The sequence below is a fragment of the Ursus americanus genome, chromosome 36 (assembly GCF_024610735.1).
Source record: "Ursus americanus isolate L20-20 chromosome 36, mUrsAme1.1.p, whole genome shotgun sequence".
Taxonomy (NCBI): Eukaryota; Metazoa; Chordata; class Mammalia; order Carnivora; family Ursidae; genus Ursus; species Ursus americanus.
This window is the reverse complement of record NC_142162.1, coordinates 9,351,184-9,370,457: the sequence shown is the minus strand read 5'-3', so window position 1 is coordinate 9,370,457 and position 19,274 is coordinate 9,351,184. Positions and strand designations below refer to the sequence as shown.

Sequence of the window (19,274 nt, the reverse complement as noted above, 5' to 3'; positions counted from 1 at the left end):
ATATCTAGGGTGTTCTAAAGTGCTAAAGTTTTCAGATGGGAGAATGAAAGGGCAAAATTTATATTTAAGCATAATTAGAGTAATATTTTTATGGATTCGTTCAAGCCAAACTTCGTAAGTTTCTCCCAAGTAGAGAAACAGGGATTCAAGATCAAAAGCAAAGTGGCCTTCTGATCAACTGACATTAAATCTAGTGTGAGAAAAGTCCCTTGATTTTTTTTTTTTTTCCCCTATAGGGATTTAGTAACACTGAATTTGGGGCGAGGGGTGGGACCAGCTGTTTTTAAAACTCCCAGTACTTCTCATGTACGCCTCATCATGAATCCATGATTGCTTCAGGATTAATTTTTTCCTAAAACACAGTAGACCTGAATCTTTTAAGAAATAATTCTAACTAATTCATCTAAGAGACTGCCAAATCCAAAACAAGATTAATTTATAGGTGAGGTCTTCATATGGGCAAGGAACTCTCAAGCTTTATGGAGGAAAATCTAAGTGAAAAAGACCAACTCTATGCCCTTAAAGAATTTAAAATCAGGTTGGAAGATACAAATTTTTCTTAATTTATGAACTTAAATTCATATGTACCAGAGGAATGACACAAATGGAAACAGAAAAGGGAGATAATTCCTTATTATAAAGAGAAATAGTAATCAAGAAGAAATAGAAATCAAGATATTCAAAGCCATATAGAAAAATCCATACTTTACACTGCAGAAATGAGGAACCATTAAACACATTTAAATAGAAATGACTGTGCTTTAAGGAGATTAATCTTTAACAGTGTATAGATTGAACTTAATGTGGAGGAATTAATGAAAGAAGATCAGTTTGCATTCACCTAGGTAAAAGGTATTGAGGATTAAAACTAGATTAATGGCAATACGAATAAAAATAAGTTGAAAAATTATGGGCATGGTGATTTGAATAGCTATCCAATAACGAATTAGGAATGCAGAGCTGTCTGCATCTGCTAGCTCTTAAAATAATTAATAAACTCTAATCCAAATTCATTTTTATGTCAATCTATAGTGAACTCCCTCTATACTGAATCCCCTGATGTGAAAGGAACTCTTACACAAAACAACTAACTGAAAAGTAAAAGAAAGACAAAGGCTTCCCTTTCTCTCCAAAGAGTAACTTGCCACTGCGACTGAAGCAAGCTTACATGGGGGCTCTCGTTTTCTTAATACCTGGCACTCTTGGATCAGAGCATGCAGGGCTCTTTGTGTAGCATGAACCATGGACCCAAGGAAGGGATTACAGAAGTGGAAAGAGCCATTGGCTGAACTTGGGAGAATTTCTGGGCCTTTCCATAAAAGTAAGGAAGTTAAATGAGGGAATAAGGGAGAATCTCATTTATAGAGTAGGTAGGAAAAAATGAAACGAATAATTCTCAGCTACCCAAGATGAGACTGCTATGAGAAAAGGAAAGTTAAGAGCCTCTGGAGAGTAAGAAAAACCTTAGCTGCCATCTTAAATGATTTTAGGCACTGGCCAAACACGAAGGTCAAGACCAGGAGTGGGAAATAGGGCATGAGGTCAATATATAACCTTTTCAACTTTAGAGAGAAATACAAAAGCAATGTCCGAGCATGACAAGTATCATCAGTATATTAAACCACCTATATCCACATATTGTACAACCAAACTTGTATTAGGTTTTATAATAGTAACAAAAAATTACTATTTTAATCAGGGTAAATTTAAAAGCAAAGGAATTATTCAGAACTTCAGTTGAAAATTTCTTGTTCATATTCATCACATTATTTACTCATGGCAATAATCAAATTACCTTGAAAATTTCAGCAAAATTTTGTATATATGTACATATATATACACATATGCATATACAAATACACACACATACACATTTTTTCCCCCAATTGTACCTATTTGAGAGTGAGGTCAAAATGGAAGCTGCTCTTCCTCTATTTGGCAATCTCCTAGTTTCCTGCCCTTCAACAATCTCTCTCTTTTTCTCACCTCTCTCAACATTACCCATTTTCTGCCAAGGTTTAATAATCCTAGTAGTGGTTTCAAGGTCACCACCAGATTCCTGGAATTAGGAAAGCAGCTATGGCCTGGTTCAGAACCACGACAGGAAATAAACCTTCCTTTCATATAGGCTCGAGGAACTTAGTTCCCAGAGAACTATCCTGAAAAGAATTTAGAAAACTAGAGAAGAAAAGGAACAAAGAAGATCAGAATGTCCTCTCCCTAACATTCTTCCCCTTATTCTCACTCTCATAGTTTTGTGGACTTCCCTGAATTCTACTGCAGACAAGGCTAGTACCTGAAGACTAGAAAGACACCATATAAAAGCCTTGTAATATTCCTCATCATGCATTCAATGGAACTCTGACTACAAATGTCCAGTGAAGGGTGAACTTAAGCTATAGACAAAGAACCAAAGGAATGCCATTCTAATTTTAAAAAGTGATTCATATTTGAGAAGGTACTTGTGTGACCTCATTCACTATCATTTATTAAAGTAGTTTCATCGTTTCATCAAATTGACTTATTAGAGGCTGGGTAACCAGGGGTGTGTGCCATTCAAAACCGTCAGAGTAAATCTTCTGAGAAAAGTGTGGTTGAATGACAGCCTTCAGCCACCACACTTCCAGAATCCACTGCAGCATTCATCCAAAGGCCATACTCATGAAGCTGATCCAAACCAATGACTGAACATGGTGGAGGTAATAGAGCTGGCCACATATGCACAATGTGGGATTCTTCTAACAGTAAACCTTTTATCTAGGACTCCCCATTGGTCTGGCACTTTCTTGTAGCCTCATTGGTCAGTTTAAGGCTTTTTATGCCCAATTCTCCTTCCTTCCCCCCCTCTCTCCACTCACAAATGGCAGACCCATATTATGGCCCAAAGATTTCTCTCATCTACTCCTGCTGTCTCACCACTTATCTCAGATGTTTCCCCCCAGAAAGCTCTTGTACTTCTAATATCTTGGTGTGTGCTTCTGTAAGGACCCTTAGTTTACAAATAAAAGTTACCAAATTCCTGTAAAACAACTGGGAGAAGTACAATGTTAAATACTAATGTTATCACTAAAACATGCATTTTTTCCAGCTTTTTCTCTTCCTTTCTTCTGATCTTTTTTTCTTTCTCCTGATTCTTTTTCCAGAGCCTACCTGATTTTTTATTTTGACAAATGGGAAAAAGAAAGGTTTGCCATCTCTTTTCTAGCAACACTTACAAAAGATGTACAAAGATGAGCAGAAATCAGAGCAGCACTGTTAACTCCATTATCTGGTTTCAGTGTGTATAGATCTTTCCTTCTTTGACACTTGAGAAGGGGGAGGGAAGGATCAATGTGGTCTGGCTCTAAACCGGTTAGGAATGTTGAAGGTAGAGGACAGAGGGATGGAGAATTGTCAAGAAGAAGTGACTCCATTTGAAAGTCTGCTCCAGTCTGTTTACAAGACAATAGAAGCTGTAATATTTAGAATATATATAGTAATATTTCATTCTATAAAAATATATTTTAAAATATTTATAGAAAAAGTAAAGTAAGTAAATCTTGCTGAAAGAGGTTGTGATTGAAGGCTATATTTAAATGTACCCTTCAGGTTCTGCAAAAGGAAATAAGCATTCAGATAATGACAAATTCTCTTGATGACTGAAAATTATCATCCCTTTCCCATACCATCATAATGCTAAAATCTCTTGGCAAGTCTTCGAAAAGAAGTTTTTGGAAAAGTGAAATGGAAGGGATCTGTTCAAAATGCAAAGATAATCTATTTTAGCTAACCATTTACACAGCTTGCACTTAAAACATGGGTGTAGATGAACTCTGTTGCTTTGACATTCTTAAAACTTCATATTCAGACATGAGTTAGGAAAGCGAGTTGTTATTAAGCGCTGGATGCCACAGGGAGGAGTTGCAGGAACCCTGAGACTATAAATTCAGATAAGTCTCCAAGATCATGACATACATGTTCCAATAATCAAACTGGAATTCAACCTAATTATTTTCTAAGATAAAATTTCATTTTGTCAAGTTATTTTCTAGTAAACTTAAAGACACAGCATGTATGAGGTAGGGGAGAGAGGGTAATCCATTGAGTAACTAAATTTTCTATGAATAATCCACAATGCCCTTTTATCTCAGCTAGTTTTCCTACTACATTTAAACCACTGTGGCATTGTAATAGGGATGTGAGTGGTTGTTCACGTATATAAGAACACTGAAGAGTTTACAGACATAAAAGTAATGAAGATGTGACTTGTTGAAATTTTATGTGTTTAACTAAAGTAATATGTGGATGTATTTAATGGAAGACTTTCAAAGATGAGAGTATTACAAACATAAATGTAAAACTGTTTCTTTACCTAAAAAACTGTAATACACTAATCTAAATGTTGCTTCTTTTTATATTGTACACACACGTGTTCAAATGTCAACACTTATAAAGCTAATCTTCTATATGTTTATACTGTGCATAAGTTTTGGCTGACAATTTTACTTTAAATATCTATTACGTTTGCTATAGTATCATTTGCAATACCGGCACCTAGAAATATTCTTGAAAATCCATTAACAGAAGACAAATAAATATTCTATATGTCTTGAAATATTTGCATCAGTTAGAAATAATGAAGTGGAAAGTTTTCCAAGGCACTCTGTTAAACGGCAAAGAGAAAAGGAGAAAACCCCCACAAGTTGGAGATGCAGGATAGCCTATTATGAATAAGGTCACAGACTCTAGAACCAGACTAGCTGGGTTTGGATACTGATTTGGCCACTTATTAGTTGTATGGAGGGAAAGGTTTTTTAAAACTGTTTCATACAACAGTTCCTTAATTTGTAAAATGAAGGTCAAATTAGTACTTACCTCCTAGGGCCATTTTAAGGATTAGATCAGTCATTATACAGGAAACAATTATAACAATACTTGCTACAATGTCATTACTAAATCAGGGCTTAGTTTGTCGAATGGCCTAGTTTATGGCAAAGATACACAATACAAAACTGCTTATCCTAAAGGAACAATGACATGTATTCAAACAACAGAAAAAGGCTACAAACTGATACCAATGTGTAACCATGGGCATTAAATGAGACCCTTTGCTTCCTGAGTATTTTACATGCAAAATATACTTCATACATTATTTTGTGATTAAATTTTAAATACTTTCATCCAACCATTAAAAACAATGAAGTTTACATTCATTGACTTATTGACATACAACATTCATGCATATTTCATTAATTTCAAATAAGCAGATCAAAAGATAATATTAATTGCATTAATGTGAACTCATTTATGTAAAATTATGTGTATTTGTGTATAGAATGAAAATAACTAATCCATTTAGGTGATTTTGAATTTCTTCTTTGTATATAGACACATGTAAGATTAATTAAATATATATGCACACACAGTTCTACTTTATTAAAAACAAAACAAAACTCTAAAAGCTACTTTGTGAAATAAGAAAGCAACAGTAAGGCTAGTTAATTATACCATCATGCAGCATCCTGCGTTCAAAATGCATATGTTGAGAGCACATCCAAGTACCACTGATGAATGGAATGAATTAAAAAGCTTATGAATGTACTCACCCACCAATCGCCTGGAGCCCAGAGAATTTGGAAGCATCCAAATCGCTGCCACTTACTATCCGAGCCTTAAATCAAAAACAAGAAAAAAAAACAAAAACAAAAGAAAAACAAACAGGCTTTTAGCATACCGTAGCTGCATATACATGAATTTGGGACACAAGTCAACTGCACTAGACATGTAACACCTAGTATGACAGATGCTAAGCAGGGTCAGCTCCAAGTCAAAGCTACTGTGTTTTTGTGAGTGGAGGTTTTGAAATTAGCTGTCAGCATTTAAAGAGAAGCACTGGCACAGTCCAGGAAAATATATCATATTCCCAATACTATTTGCCCTTAAAACTTGCTATGTGCAGTGAACATCATTAATCAGTCAGGGAGATCGTGATTAACCAGACTTAAGAACAGATGCTGAGTTTGACCGCAGCAGACCCCTAGGTTGGCAAGTGTAAGCTAAAGAAAGCGCAGCTGGCAAGGTGTAACCTCTTCATAAACGCAACATATCGGGGGCACACTTACAGGACAACCAAAGAATGGAAAGCTGGGATAACATGCACATTTCACAACTAAAACAGAGGAACCATAACAGGTCTAATATGTCACAAACAAACATGTACAAAAGACAAGGTTCCTCAGGAGAGAAGAAAAAGTATGATTTAAAACCTTTTCATCCATAGAACTGCTATCTGAAAGAGAATCAGGAAAAGAAGGAATAAATATTAGATGGAGTACTTTAAGAAATCATTTAAACATACACATGAACAAAGTGTTAACTGTTTTACATTGTTTAAAATCAAACAGAATTTCAAGGCTGAACCCCAAGGGAAGAGGGATAGTTGGTCCTCATGATTTTAAGAGCTGGAAAATATGCCAGAATGCTTGAAAAGTATCAAAGGCTGATTATAGGGTTTAATGAAAGACAATGTGTCATATAAAGAAAAGAACACAATTGAAGAATCAGAAGTCCTAAGCCCCAGTTGGGGCTCTGCCACTTACTAAGCAAGGGGGCAAACTACCAAATTCTCTGGAGTCTGGAATCTAGTCCCAGCTCTGCAAAAAGGTCATGGATAGTTTGCTCATTGGCCTCCAAACATTGTTCAGAGAATCAATTGAGATGAATATATGTCAAAGTAAACCCCAGATGACTACATAAATTAAGCATGTTTTGTTAAAGAATTATTTATTTATGGCTTGTCAGAGAAGCTCAAGAGCTAAAAGATTAATCAAATATACTCCACTTTGCAAATAAAAAAAACTGATGCCTGAAAGCACTTCAATGACTTGATAAGATCACAAAGCTAGTGATTGGCAGAATGGGACACAAATCCAGGGCCGCTGATCCCCCATCTGCTGCCCTTTAGGTCCCATGTTTCAGGTAAGCTGAAAAAAACAGGGGTGGCTGGTCCACAGTTCTCCAGTGCAATTTAAGATACATCATGGGGTAAACATTTCTCAGTTGCAACTGCTCTTGGGCCCAAGATGAACAATGATGAATGATGGACTAAAATTTATTTATCTATCTATTTATTTATTATTTTTTTGGTGGGCAGCAAAGCAAGATTTACTGAGCAATAGCAAAGCGATAGTACAAAGCTCCCAAGGAGGGAAAGGACCTGAAGGGGTTGCCTGGACTAATTTTTTTTTTTTTTTAACTCAAGTCTGAATCTGCCAGGATCCATTTCTACCTTACATAGTATTGCTCTTAAACTTATTAATTCAGTTTTGCTTATTAGTAGAAAGCTGGAGGAGCTTCTCTATGAATACAAGTGGGCAAAGAGCTAGAGCTAAAATGACCTTGGGGTTCACAGAGTCAAAACCTTTCATTTTTATGGATGAGCCCCAACAATATAAAGATTTATCTAGGTCATATAGCTCAATGACAACTTTTATTGATAAAAATGTGAAATGTATTTGTTTTCTTAACTCGTTAAGTATGGCTTAACTACTTGGCAGTATTTTGGCTATATTTTAGATTTTTTCAGTATCTCAGAGTTAAGTCTTTGAATATAAAACAGGATAAAAGCACAATAAAAAAGATCTTACTTATGGCCATAAAAATTTTTAAGATACTGCATACAATATAGAAAATTAAACATTAAAAAAGAATATACCCATGAAAACTGTCACAAGCATAACTTAAAGTCATACAATAACTAATTTGAGATATCAACTGGTCAGACAATATGCATCTGCATTTCAATAGTTACCAAAAAGCTGTTTGATAAAATTTCAGAACAAAACCCTCTAAATAATTTTTTAAATGTATTTAAAATTGATTGGAATGAATCTTGAGCTTAATATGTTAAAAAACATGCTACTTCCAGAGACACAAAATTTAAGTGTGAATTATTAGGGCATTCCCATTATTCCAAACAAAACGAAAATGTACACAGCCATCATTTTAACCTATTTCTTGAAATTCTGATCAATGTACTAACGCAGACCAATTAAAGCAAAAATAAACAATATAAATGTTAGAAGGCAGAACACAAAGTTATTTTCATTTTAAACCCAAAAGACAAGTCACCTGGAAAACTGTTAGGGTTAAAAAAATAGATAGCAAAGTGAACATAAATAACAGGAACAGCTATTTCCTACAAACTCTTGGTAAGTAGTTTGAAAAACAATGACAAGAGAACTGATTTCAAATACCAATTACTTTGACATTGTCTCCCATTAATAACTGGATTCTATATCAACCATTCCAGTGAGTAAAGGTAATCTTAACAAAGTCAATTACTTTGCAGCTGCTAAATCTAGTACATTTCAACTTTTTCAATCATTATTCAATTCATTCCTTCACTGAATACATATTTTTATGAATTACCAGCAAATCTTTTTTGTTCACTCCTACTCCTTCCTTATCCACCTGGTCTCCTGTCCTCCTTGAAATCTTTCTAAATACAGTTAAAATCATACCACTTCCCTTCCTTGTTTAAAACCCACCAAGGCTACCCAGTGCCCACAGGAGAGAAAACAGATCTGTATCTTCTGCAGGCTCATGAGCCCTCATTCACATCCTACACTTTGGCCACAATTAAGTTCTCGCCGTTTCATCTTCATGGCATGCTCTTTGAACTCTGTGTGCCTTTGCATTTTCAGCTTCCTTCTCTAAAACAAGTGTTTGCCTTCTTCATCTAGGGGTCAGCCTCCAAAACTCAGTTAAAGCATTGCCCTCTCTGCTGGAAACGTGTAACATCTCAGGGATTCATGGCTTGTGTACGTGATTATCCTCCTGGATAATCCTCATCTTTGTCAGTTTCTTCATCTGCAGTCCTCCTAGATAAAAGCGCCTTTAACTTCCTCTAATTTCTACTACATTTCTGAAATATAATGGATGACCAATAAATGTTTGGTGAACAGTGAGTGAACCTTAAATAAGCTACATTTTATGGAAGTATCTAAAAATCCAAATAAAATTTATTTCATCTTCCTGTGTAGGAAAGATAAATTATTTTATAACACATTGATAGATTTAGTAGTTAAAATCCTAATGGCAAGTTGCCGTAGGGTTAAGAATATTTCAAGTATAACTGGATTAATAAGTCAAAACATCGATGACCTTTTAAAAGGAGAATTATGAGGAAAGTCTGTAAGGATTTTAAAAGTCTATACTAACCAAATATTACTGTCCCGGCAAAACAGATTGAAAGATAAATTCAACAAATTAGCCAAGTAACAAACCCTTGTACTTAAGAATTCAACAAATAAGGAACGATAGATTGTTATCAAAGACAAAGACACATACCAGTCAATAAATGATGCTTAGAACATAGGTTAAGTATCTGTAATACTTATTTACATCCTCATCTCAGACATAGCTCATGAAGTTGCAGATGTAGTAATTAAATGAGAGGAAACAAGTAAAAATAGAAAGGAATATTTATTAACTATGGAATAAGGAGATACAGTTAGAGGAAAAGTTCATTAAGTCTGTTATGCTCATTTAGTGCTTTTGTATATAAAAACAAAGAAAATGAAGTATATTTGCTAAAAACACGTATGTTGGTATATTCGGTATATAAAGAACTGTTACAAGTCTCTAAAAAAAATGACCCTAATGCCCCCCAAAATTGGTCAAGAATGTGACCAGATAACATACAAATCAGAATGCAACAATGGTAAGCATGAAAAATGATATAATTTACTAAAACGATGCCTCATCAGATCATAAAATTAGTAAAAATCAGAATAATATCTTAATGATATTAAAAATAATACTGAAGGCTGTTAAAGATGTCATTAATCTGACACTCTGATGCATGGCTGATGACAGTGAAAACAGTCATAAAATTTTTAGAAAAATTTTAGTGATGTCTAGCAGTAGACTGTTTTGATGAGAAAAATTTTTTTCAAGTTGATGCTAAGGAAATTATTTTTGTTACAGACTGAATTATGTCCCCCAAAATTCACATGTCGAGGTCCTAACCCACAGCACTCAGAAGGTAGGCTTCTTTGGAAACAGTTGTTGGAGATATAGTTAACATAAGGTCATACTTGAATATGGTGGTTCCCAACCCAATATGACCAGTGTCTTTATAAAAAGGAGATATTTAGAAACAAATGCACACACAAGAAAAGCACCATCTGAAGACTGCAGCTTGCTGCCACAGGCCAAGGACATCTACCAGATGCTAGAAGAGAGGCCTGGACAGATCCTTCCCTAACATTTTCACATGGAGCACTGTCCTTTCAACATACCTTCATCTCAGACATCTAGCCTCGAGAACTGTGAGACAACAGGTTTCTGTTGTCCTAAGTCAGTTTATAGTACTTTGTTTTTATCAGCCATGGCAAACTAACAATTTTAAGTCATGAAAAAAAAATTAATGTGTAAAGATCTGCACTTTCATTTTTCACACACACACACACACACACACACACACACACAGAACCTTGAAAAAAAATGCATAATCAAGTATAGAAATATGGGTTGAAAATTATGTTCTAAGGACGCCTGGGTGGCTCAGCTGGCTAAGCATCTGCTTTTGGCTCAGGTCATAATCCCAGGGTCCTGGGATCAAATCTTGCATCAGGCTCCTTGCTTAGAGGGGAGCCAGCTTCTCCCTTTGCCTGCTGCTCCCTCTGCTTGTGCTCTCTGACAGATAAATAAAATCTTAAAAAACAATTATGGTCTATGACATTGATTCAATAATTTGTGACCATTAAAATACACATATTTAAAATACTATATAAAACATAGGAAATGTTATGTGTATATACATATTTACATATATAATGTAGGTTTAATATACACCATACATATATTTATTACATAATCAGGACATACACACACTCACAATGGCTTTGTTTCCTGACAAATCACCTTTTGTTCTACATGTAGCTGTTTTTGCTTACTCAAATTCTGATTAAACCTCTGTAATTACCAAAAAACCCTTCATAATTACATACTGCTTGCCAATGCTCCTGGTCTCAAAGTCCTATCATTGCACAAGGTCATCTTGCAGTTCAGCGACTTAATGTTGTTCAGATAAGCCCATGATGCATCCATCTACTTTAGAGTGAAACCTCCTCTATAAATAGGATTAAAGTGAAGTTCCAGGTTACTAGTTAATTTTTTTAAGCTTATTAAATATTTACTAGGCGAATATCAGTATCTATTCAATCACGCTGCATAGGAACCTAAAAAACTAAACTATTAAGGTTTTAAGAATATATGTAATATAAGTGCGTCTCCTTAGTATTAATTTCATCACTGTTTCTCTCGTGAGAAGGAACTTCCTTCCTCAAGAAGGAACTTCGAATGTGATTTAAGGAAACATGTGACCTCCCGAGCACTCAATTTTCCTTCATACGTAAATGAAATGGGAGGGTTTGGCCAGCGTATATCTAAAGGCTCTATCTCTAAATTCTATGATTTTGTTTCTCTAGATATAATTTTCAGTGTAACAAGAAATATTTACTCACCAGTTTCCACTCAAAATATTAATACCTATTACCTAAATTTGAGATATATTTCACAATTTAAGATAAAAGTAAAAATTGCGTTGTTGTGTTTCCTTTCTTGATATTTCATCCTTGTTACAACACTTTTTGAAGAAAATTTAGATCAAAGAGATCTGAAAGCTTATAAAGAATCTGAGCTCTGGAGGCCTATATAGCTTAGGAATTTCCTTAAACTATTTTGCTCTAATGTCCTTCTTTGCTCTCTAGTCCAAGTATAAAACAAACCTCTCGCTAGTGACAATATTGTTCACTATCCACTTTGGAAATAGGTTTATTTTCCAGCATATCGAAATACATATGACTTTTAAAACATGTATATGATGCCTGAAAATCATGAGATGGGAGCTGAAAACAATCCAGAGAAAAAAACCTATATTGAAATCACAGGATTGTTGAATTTCCATTGACCTTTACGGAGTACCTACTACGTATTAGATATTTTGCAAAGACCTTACCTGCTCTTTTATTGAATCCTACTAATTGTCTTGTGAGGCTATCAACATTCACTAGATTTTGCCAAGGCAGAGGAAACCTTTGGCCTGGCTCACATTTCCATTATAATTCTGGATATAATGGGGTGGGTGCTGAGTGACAGATTAATGCTCATATCTCATACACTTTTTTGTTCAGTTATGGACGGGGGGATTAACTTAAAAAACTGAGAGACAATACAATATGGTAAGGATATATGAAAGATATGAACAAGTTGATATGAAAGCATAGAGAAAAATCTCCTAACTCTGCAGCCAGAGAGGACACTGGGTTTGTAAACAATTCGTGAGGGCAATGATTTATGAATGGGCATTTGTCAGTTCAATGAAGCCATTCTTAGAGGAAAAAATTTACAAAGGCACTGAAGCTTGAAAGAGTATAGAGTATTAGGAACTGAAACATGGGAGCGTGATAGTGAAGAATTTTAATAAATAAAATGTAGATGAATAGGGTTTATTGCATAAAAATCTTTATAGATTCAATTAAGGAATTTAAATTATACTCTAATTGTAATGTAGAACCACAGACTGTTTTCAATCAAGACTGTGACATGTAACATGATCAGAGTTTTATTTTGTTTTTAGAAATCTAGGCCAGTCTTCTGGACAATAACACAGAATAAGAGGATATAGAAAGATTCTGCTCTCTGGCCCACCTATATCATAATTCTACACGCATGCACAATTGTTAGGTAACAATTTTCTTAAGTAAGTTCTAGGCCCAACATGAGCCTTGACCTTACGAACCTGAGATCAAGAGCTCCATGCTCCACCAACTGAACCAGCCATGAGCCTTGACCTTACGAACCTGAGACCAAGAGTTCCATGCTCCACCAACTGAACCAGCCACGCACCCCACCTAAGTAACAATTTTTAATATGTTGTATAACTGAGCCTGGTTGGCTCAGTTGGTTAAGTGGCTGCCTTCGGCTCGGGTCATGATCCCAGGGTCTTGGGATCAAGTCCCACATCAGGCTTCCTGCTCAGCTGGGAGCCTACTTCTCCCTCAGCCCTTCCCCCCGCTCATGCTCCTTCTCTCTCAACGTCCCCCCAAAATAAATACATAAAATGTTCTTTAAAAAGCATGTTGTATACCTGAAAATAATGTAACATTTTGTGTCAACTATACTCAAAAAGTTATTTACAAAACTCTAAAACATATCCAAGCTTAGGGGTGACTGGGTGGCTCATTCAGTTAAGCAACTGACTCTTGATTTCAGCTCAGGTCATAATCCCAGCTTTATTTTGCTGAGATCAAGCCCTGAGACAGGATGGGTTCTGCACTCAGCAGAGAATCTGCTTAAGATTCTCTCTCTCCCTCCGCCCCCAAACCCCTCACCCCCGTATTCACTCACACACTCTTGGACGCTCTAAAATAAATATATCATAAAAATACGTATTTAAGCTTAAAAGGAAAACAAATATAATCCCCCCAATCGCTAAAAATGAAGTAGCAATTCACCATTAATAGTGAATGAAGTTAAAGCTGAAATTGCTCTCAGAGGCATTGGAATAATTTATTTACTCAACAAGCATTGATCAAGTGACCCCTAAATGCTAAGCATGTGCTAGGGGCTAGAGATATGAAGATTGAAAATAAAGATAAATATCACTATTCCTCATAGAACTTCAGTGGTAAGCCCACACTACAGAATCTATGCAACAATAAAAGCTAAAACTTTTTTCGGAGCCACCAGGATAAAACAGTGAATTGATACAATGTCAGCACATACAATATAAATGCATGAGATAAAAACTATGAGCATGGAGAAACAATAAGGAAGTTTTCCATTTACCTGGAAACATAATTGGAAAATTTTTAGCCATGATAAAGGAAACCTCAAGCTTATATGAAATGTGGGTTCAGAATTCACATCAAATTGAAAACTGAAATACATTAACTCTTTTCACTTTAAATACTATTAAAAATTGATGATGCACCTGGCCACAAAAGAAACCTCAACATATTCCATAAAAGTGGTGTCATCAAGACCAATTAAACAAGAAATTAACATTGAGTTGGCAATTTAAAACCACCATGACCAAACAAGAAACTATGTTTAGAAATACATAAGCATTCCCAAATATGATTTGGGGAGGAAAAACAAAAACAGTGGAAATTACAAAATACTAATAACTAAACTAATATTAAACGTACATCAACATACATGTGCAGACATGTACTTTGGGATAAATTAGTCATAATAGGATGCTAACAGCTTTAAAAGCATATTTTAAATACAACTTAATTAAAAGAGACAAGGTAAAAATTCAACTCAAGAATCATAGTAGTAGTAAAAATAAGGACAGTAAAGATGCAAAATACGTAAAATTATTTTCTGAAAAAAAATGTGTGAAGTGTGAGGTGATATCTCATTGTGGTTTTGATTTGCATTTTTCTGATAATGAATGATGGCGAGCAGCTCTTCATGTGTCTGTTGGCCACCTGTATGTCTTCTTTGGAGAAATGTTTATTCAGGTCCTCTGCCCATTTTTTGATCAGATTGTTTGGGACGTTTTTCGATATTGTGTTGTAGCAGTTATTTATATAGTTTGGATATTAACCCCTTAATTCAGTCTAGCATTTGCAAATATCTTCCTCCACTTAGTGGGTTACTTTTTTGCTTTATTGATGGTTTCCTTTGCTGGGCAAAGGCTTATATTTTGATGTAGTTCCAACAGTTTACTTTTGCTTTTGTTTCCCTTAAGACATCTCTAGAAAAATGTTGCTATGGCTGATGTCAAAGAATTACTGTCTGTGTTCCCTTCTAGTAGTTTTATGATTTTAAGTCTCACATTCAGATCTTTAATCCACTTTGAGTTCATTTTTGTGTGTGCTGTGAGAACGTGGTCCAGTTTCTTTTTTGCATGTAGCCGGTTTTCCCAACACCGTTTGTTGAAGAGACTGACTGTCTTTTCCCCACCGTGTATTCTTGCTTCCTTTGCCATGCATTGACCATGTAAGCATGGGTTGACTTCTGGGCTCTCTATGCTGTTCCACTGATCTATGCTAGATTTTTTTTTTTTAAATGCTAGAATCGAAGAGATAAGAAATAACAAGTGTTGGTGAGGATGTGAAGAAAAAGGAACCCTTGCATACTGTTGGTGGGAATGTAAATTGGTACAGCCCCTGGGACAAAAAGTATAGAAGTTCCTCAAAAAATTAAAAGTAGAAGTACCATGTGATTCAGTACCATGTGATTCTACTTCTGGGTATTTACCTCCCCAAAAATAAAAATATCAATTTAAAAAGATATATGCACCCTTATGTTTTTACTGCAGCATTACTTACAGTAGCCAAGGTATGGAAGCAACTGATACATGATACATGAATGGACGAAGAATGTATGTGTGTGTGTGTGTGTGTGTGTGTGTGTGTGTGTATAGCCATATAAATAGCCATTAAAAAATTTTATATATATATATCTCCAAATATAGCCATATTTAGCCATTAAAAGGATGAGATCTTGCCATTTGTGACAACATAGATGGATCTAGAGGGCATACATGCTAAGCGAAGTAACTCAGACTGAGAAAGACAAATACTATATGATTTCACTCATATGTAGAATCTAAAAAAAACAGAACAAATGAACAAAAAGTGAATCAAACCTATAAATACAGTGAACAAACTGATGGTGACCAGAGGGGAAGAGGGTGAGGGATGGGCAAAATGGCTGAAGGAGAGGAGATATAGGCTTCCAATTATGGAATGAATAAGTTATAGGAATAATAGGTACAGCATAGGGAATATATTCTATGATATTATCGTGTTGTATGGTGACAGATGGTACCTATTCTTGTGGTGAGCATAGCAAAAGAGAGTTGTTGAATCACTATTTTGTACACCTGAATCTGATGTAAAATTGTGAACTATACTCAAAAAGTTATGAAAGAAAGATTGCTTCTTTAAAGCATTAAATAAAATTATATTTATCAAGACTGGTTGAAAAGAGGGAATACATATGAACAATAGCATTATGTAAAAAGGATACAACTGAAGATGCAGTGGACATTTTTTAAAATTGAAAGTATGCTACAAACATCTTTGTGTCAATGCTAAAACTTGAAGGTAATTTTCTAAAAACATTAACAAAAATATAATTTCTAAAAGAAATTGCTAACATTTACACAAAAATATAGAAAACAAAAACCATTACTCAGGTACTTTATTCAGTAGGAAAATCTCCCCAAAAAGAACACCAGATGATTTTTTAAAGTTTTATCAAGTCTACATGAAATAGATAATACCAATGTAATATAAATTTGACTATAGAAGTAAAGGGAGAACACAGAATGGAAATATTAATGTACACTTTCTAAGGCTAGTATAAGCTTGCTATTAAAATCAGAGAAGGATAGTAAAAACTAAGATTATATAGAAGTATCATATAGGAGAGCTCATGAGCAAAATCCTAAATAAAATTTTTGTATTTGATCCAGCATGGGTGTACACATTTATCCAAGTTGGATTTATCCCCAAAATAAAATAGTGCTTTAACAATATAAAAATCAGACTTGCTTCCAGAAAAAAATGGATAGACTTTCCCTATTACTTCCACAAAATACAACTAAAAACTTTCAACACAATATATAAAATAAACACATATAAGGTGCTGCAAGTTGGAGAGATGGCATACTGGCTAGTGACTTTGGACACAAAGCATAATACAGTGTTGAGTTTTCTGGGTTTTCTGTTTGCCTCAAATATCCCAAACTGGACATTGCATCCAGAGATATCAATGGTGCCGACAAGAAAAACTCCAAGGAAAACCTACTCTCTTTAGCAGAGGAACCAAGAAAGGGACAGGCCACTCGGACAGAAACTTTTAGATGATAATTAACCCACTCTAGCCAAACATCACACACAAAATCCTGTGGCCCCCATTTCCACTCCTGTCAGTGAAGGTCAAAGGAGTGCCCGGACTTCTACCATTGCTGGACTGTAATGAGGTACTCCAATCCCCAATACGGGCTGGAGTGCTGTCAGGGAAGGCCAAGTAGGGAGCTGGAAATCACACAGACAGCCTGAACTTCTTCCCTACAAAAGTAGTAATGAGACAACTTTCCCTCCTCGCTGGAGTGGTATTGAAAGAGGCCTAGTAGAAAGTTGGGACTTTCATCCCTGCTCAGCCATACATAACAAAATCACCCCCTCAATGTCAGTGGTGGCTATACAGGAAGCAGCAGTTAGGCACCTGTTCCCTTCTAAGCTAGGGTGGTATAAGCAGAGACCCAGTAGGAAGCCTCAACTCGAAGTCATGCCCAACACAGTAACAAAAAGTTCCTCCTCCTGGGTATCTATGGAAACCAAGAAAAAAAACCCTAAATTTCCATCTCCACCTAGAAGAAATGAGTCAGAGTTCTCATTCAAGTACTAGAGCACTGTCAGACAAGATAAAATACAAGATTTAAGTAAAACCCAAAGTCCTATAATACCCAAAATGCCATTATTAAAATCACTTTTCATACCAGGGACCTCAAACTGAATGGGGAAAGACAACAGACACCAATGTGATAATCCAGATGTTAAAGTGTCTGAACAAGGATTTTAAAGCAGCCAATAAAAAATGTTTCAACAAACAATTATAAATATATCTGAAACCAATGAGTAGAAAGTTTTACTGAAGGAGTAGACAGTCTCAAAGAAATTGAAGATATGAAAAACAAATGGAAATTTTAGAAATAAAAAAATATAGCCACTGAAATATTACTAAGCAGATGGACTCAACAGCCATTTGAAAGAAAAATCAATGAACTTGAATATAAAACAGTAGAAATTACACAGTCTGAATTACAGAGCCTGAAAATAAGTGTTAGGGACAGGTAGGGTTATAATAAAAAATTAAAAAGATAATATTCATCTCATTGGAGTTTCAGAAAGAAGAAAGAGGAATAGAATTCTGAGTCTACTCAAACTGCAGTAACAAAATACAATAGACTGAGTAGCTTAAGCAACAGACATTTACTTCTCACAGTCCTGGAGAATGGAAAGTCCAAGATTAAGGTGCTATCAGATTTGACTCTTGGTAAGGGCTCTCTTCCTGGCTTGCAGAGGTCCACCTTCTCACTGTATCCTCACATGACAGAGTGAGCTCTGGTCTCTCTTCTTATTCTGATAGGAACACTGATCCCACCATTGAGCCCTACCCTCATGACCACATCTAAACCTTATTAACATTCAAAGGCCCCATGTTCAAATACAATCACATTAGGAGTTAGGGTTTCAACATCTGAATTTTGGGAGGGCACAAACACTGAGTCCATAACAGAGATAAAAATGCATTCAATAAAAAATACCTAAAAAATTCTTCAAGTTTTGCAAAAAATAAACAAAACACAAATCTGCAGAATAAGCTGATAAGCCATACACAGGACAAACTGAAAAATTCATGTCAAGACACATCACAAACTCCTGAAAACTAAAAGCAAAGAAAAAATATTGACAGTAGTAAGAGAAATGGCACATTATCTGTAGGGAGAAACAATTTGAATGAGAATGGATCTTCTTTCAAAAACCACAGAGGCAGAAAGAAATGGCATAACACTTTTTGAGTGCTGAAGAAGAAAATGATCAACCCAAGATTCCATATTCAGTGAAAACATGTCCTCAGGAATGAAGAGGCAATCAAGACATTCTCAGATGAAGGGAAACTATGAGACTTTATAAGCAGCCAACTTACTTTAAATGAATGGCTAAAATTTTCTGAACAGAAAGGAAATGAAAAAAGGAGTCTTGAAACATCCAGAGAGTGAGTGAATGATAAAAGCAAAACTATGGGTATATACAGTATGCTTTCCTTCTCCTCTTGAGTTTTCTATATTATGTTTGATGGTTGAAACAAAAAGTTTAACACTATCTAATGTGGTTCTCAATGTATACAGAGGAAATATTTAAGACAATTTTACTTTAAATGTGAGAGAATAAATATAGTGGTAGATAAGGTTTTTGTACTTCACTAGAACTGTTAAAATGTATTCACCAGTCAATTTTGACAAAGTATGTATATATAATGTGTAGTAGGCAAATTAGTGGTCCCCAGAGACAACCATAATTCTTAGAACCTAAATAATTTATTTAATATGGAAAAGGGAAATTAAAGTTGCAGATAGAACTAAGTCTGGTAATCAACTGATCTTCATATAGGAATATTATCCAGGGTTATCTGGTAGGTCCAATGTGATCAGAAGGATACTCGAAGTGGAAGAAGAAGATAGAGTGAGGTCAGAGTGA

At 35.2% G+C, this 19,274-nt stretch overlaps 1 protein-coding gene across 1 annotated transcript in view; it reads right to left on the bottom strand.

The window, feature by feature from the left end:
• The window catches only part of UNC13C (unc-13 homolog C), a 631,335-nt gene that overhangs the window by 413,618 nt on the left and 198,443 nt on the right, over positions 1–19,274 (bottom strand). The window contains exons 7-8 of the mRNA XM_087859197.1: positions 6,246–6,268; positions 5,586–5,650 (exon numbers count right to left, since the gene is read on the bottom strand). Coding sequence (XP_087715323.1) covers positions 5,586–5,650; positions 6,246–6,268 — 88 coding nt within the window. The remainder of the gene's footprint in view (positions 1–5,585; positions 5,651–6,245; positions 6,269–19,274) is intronic.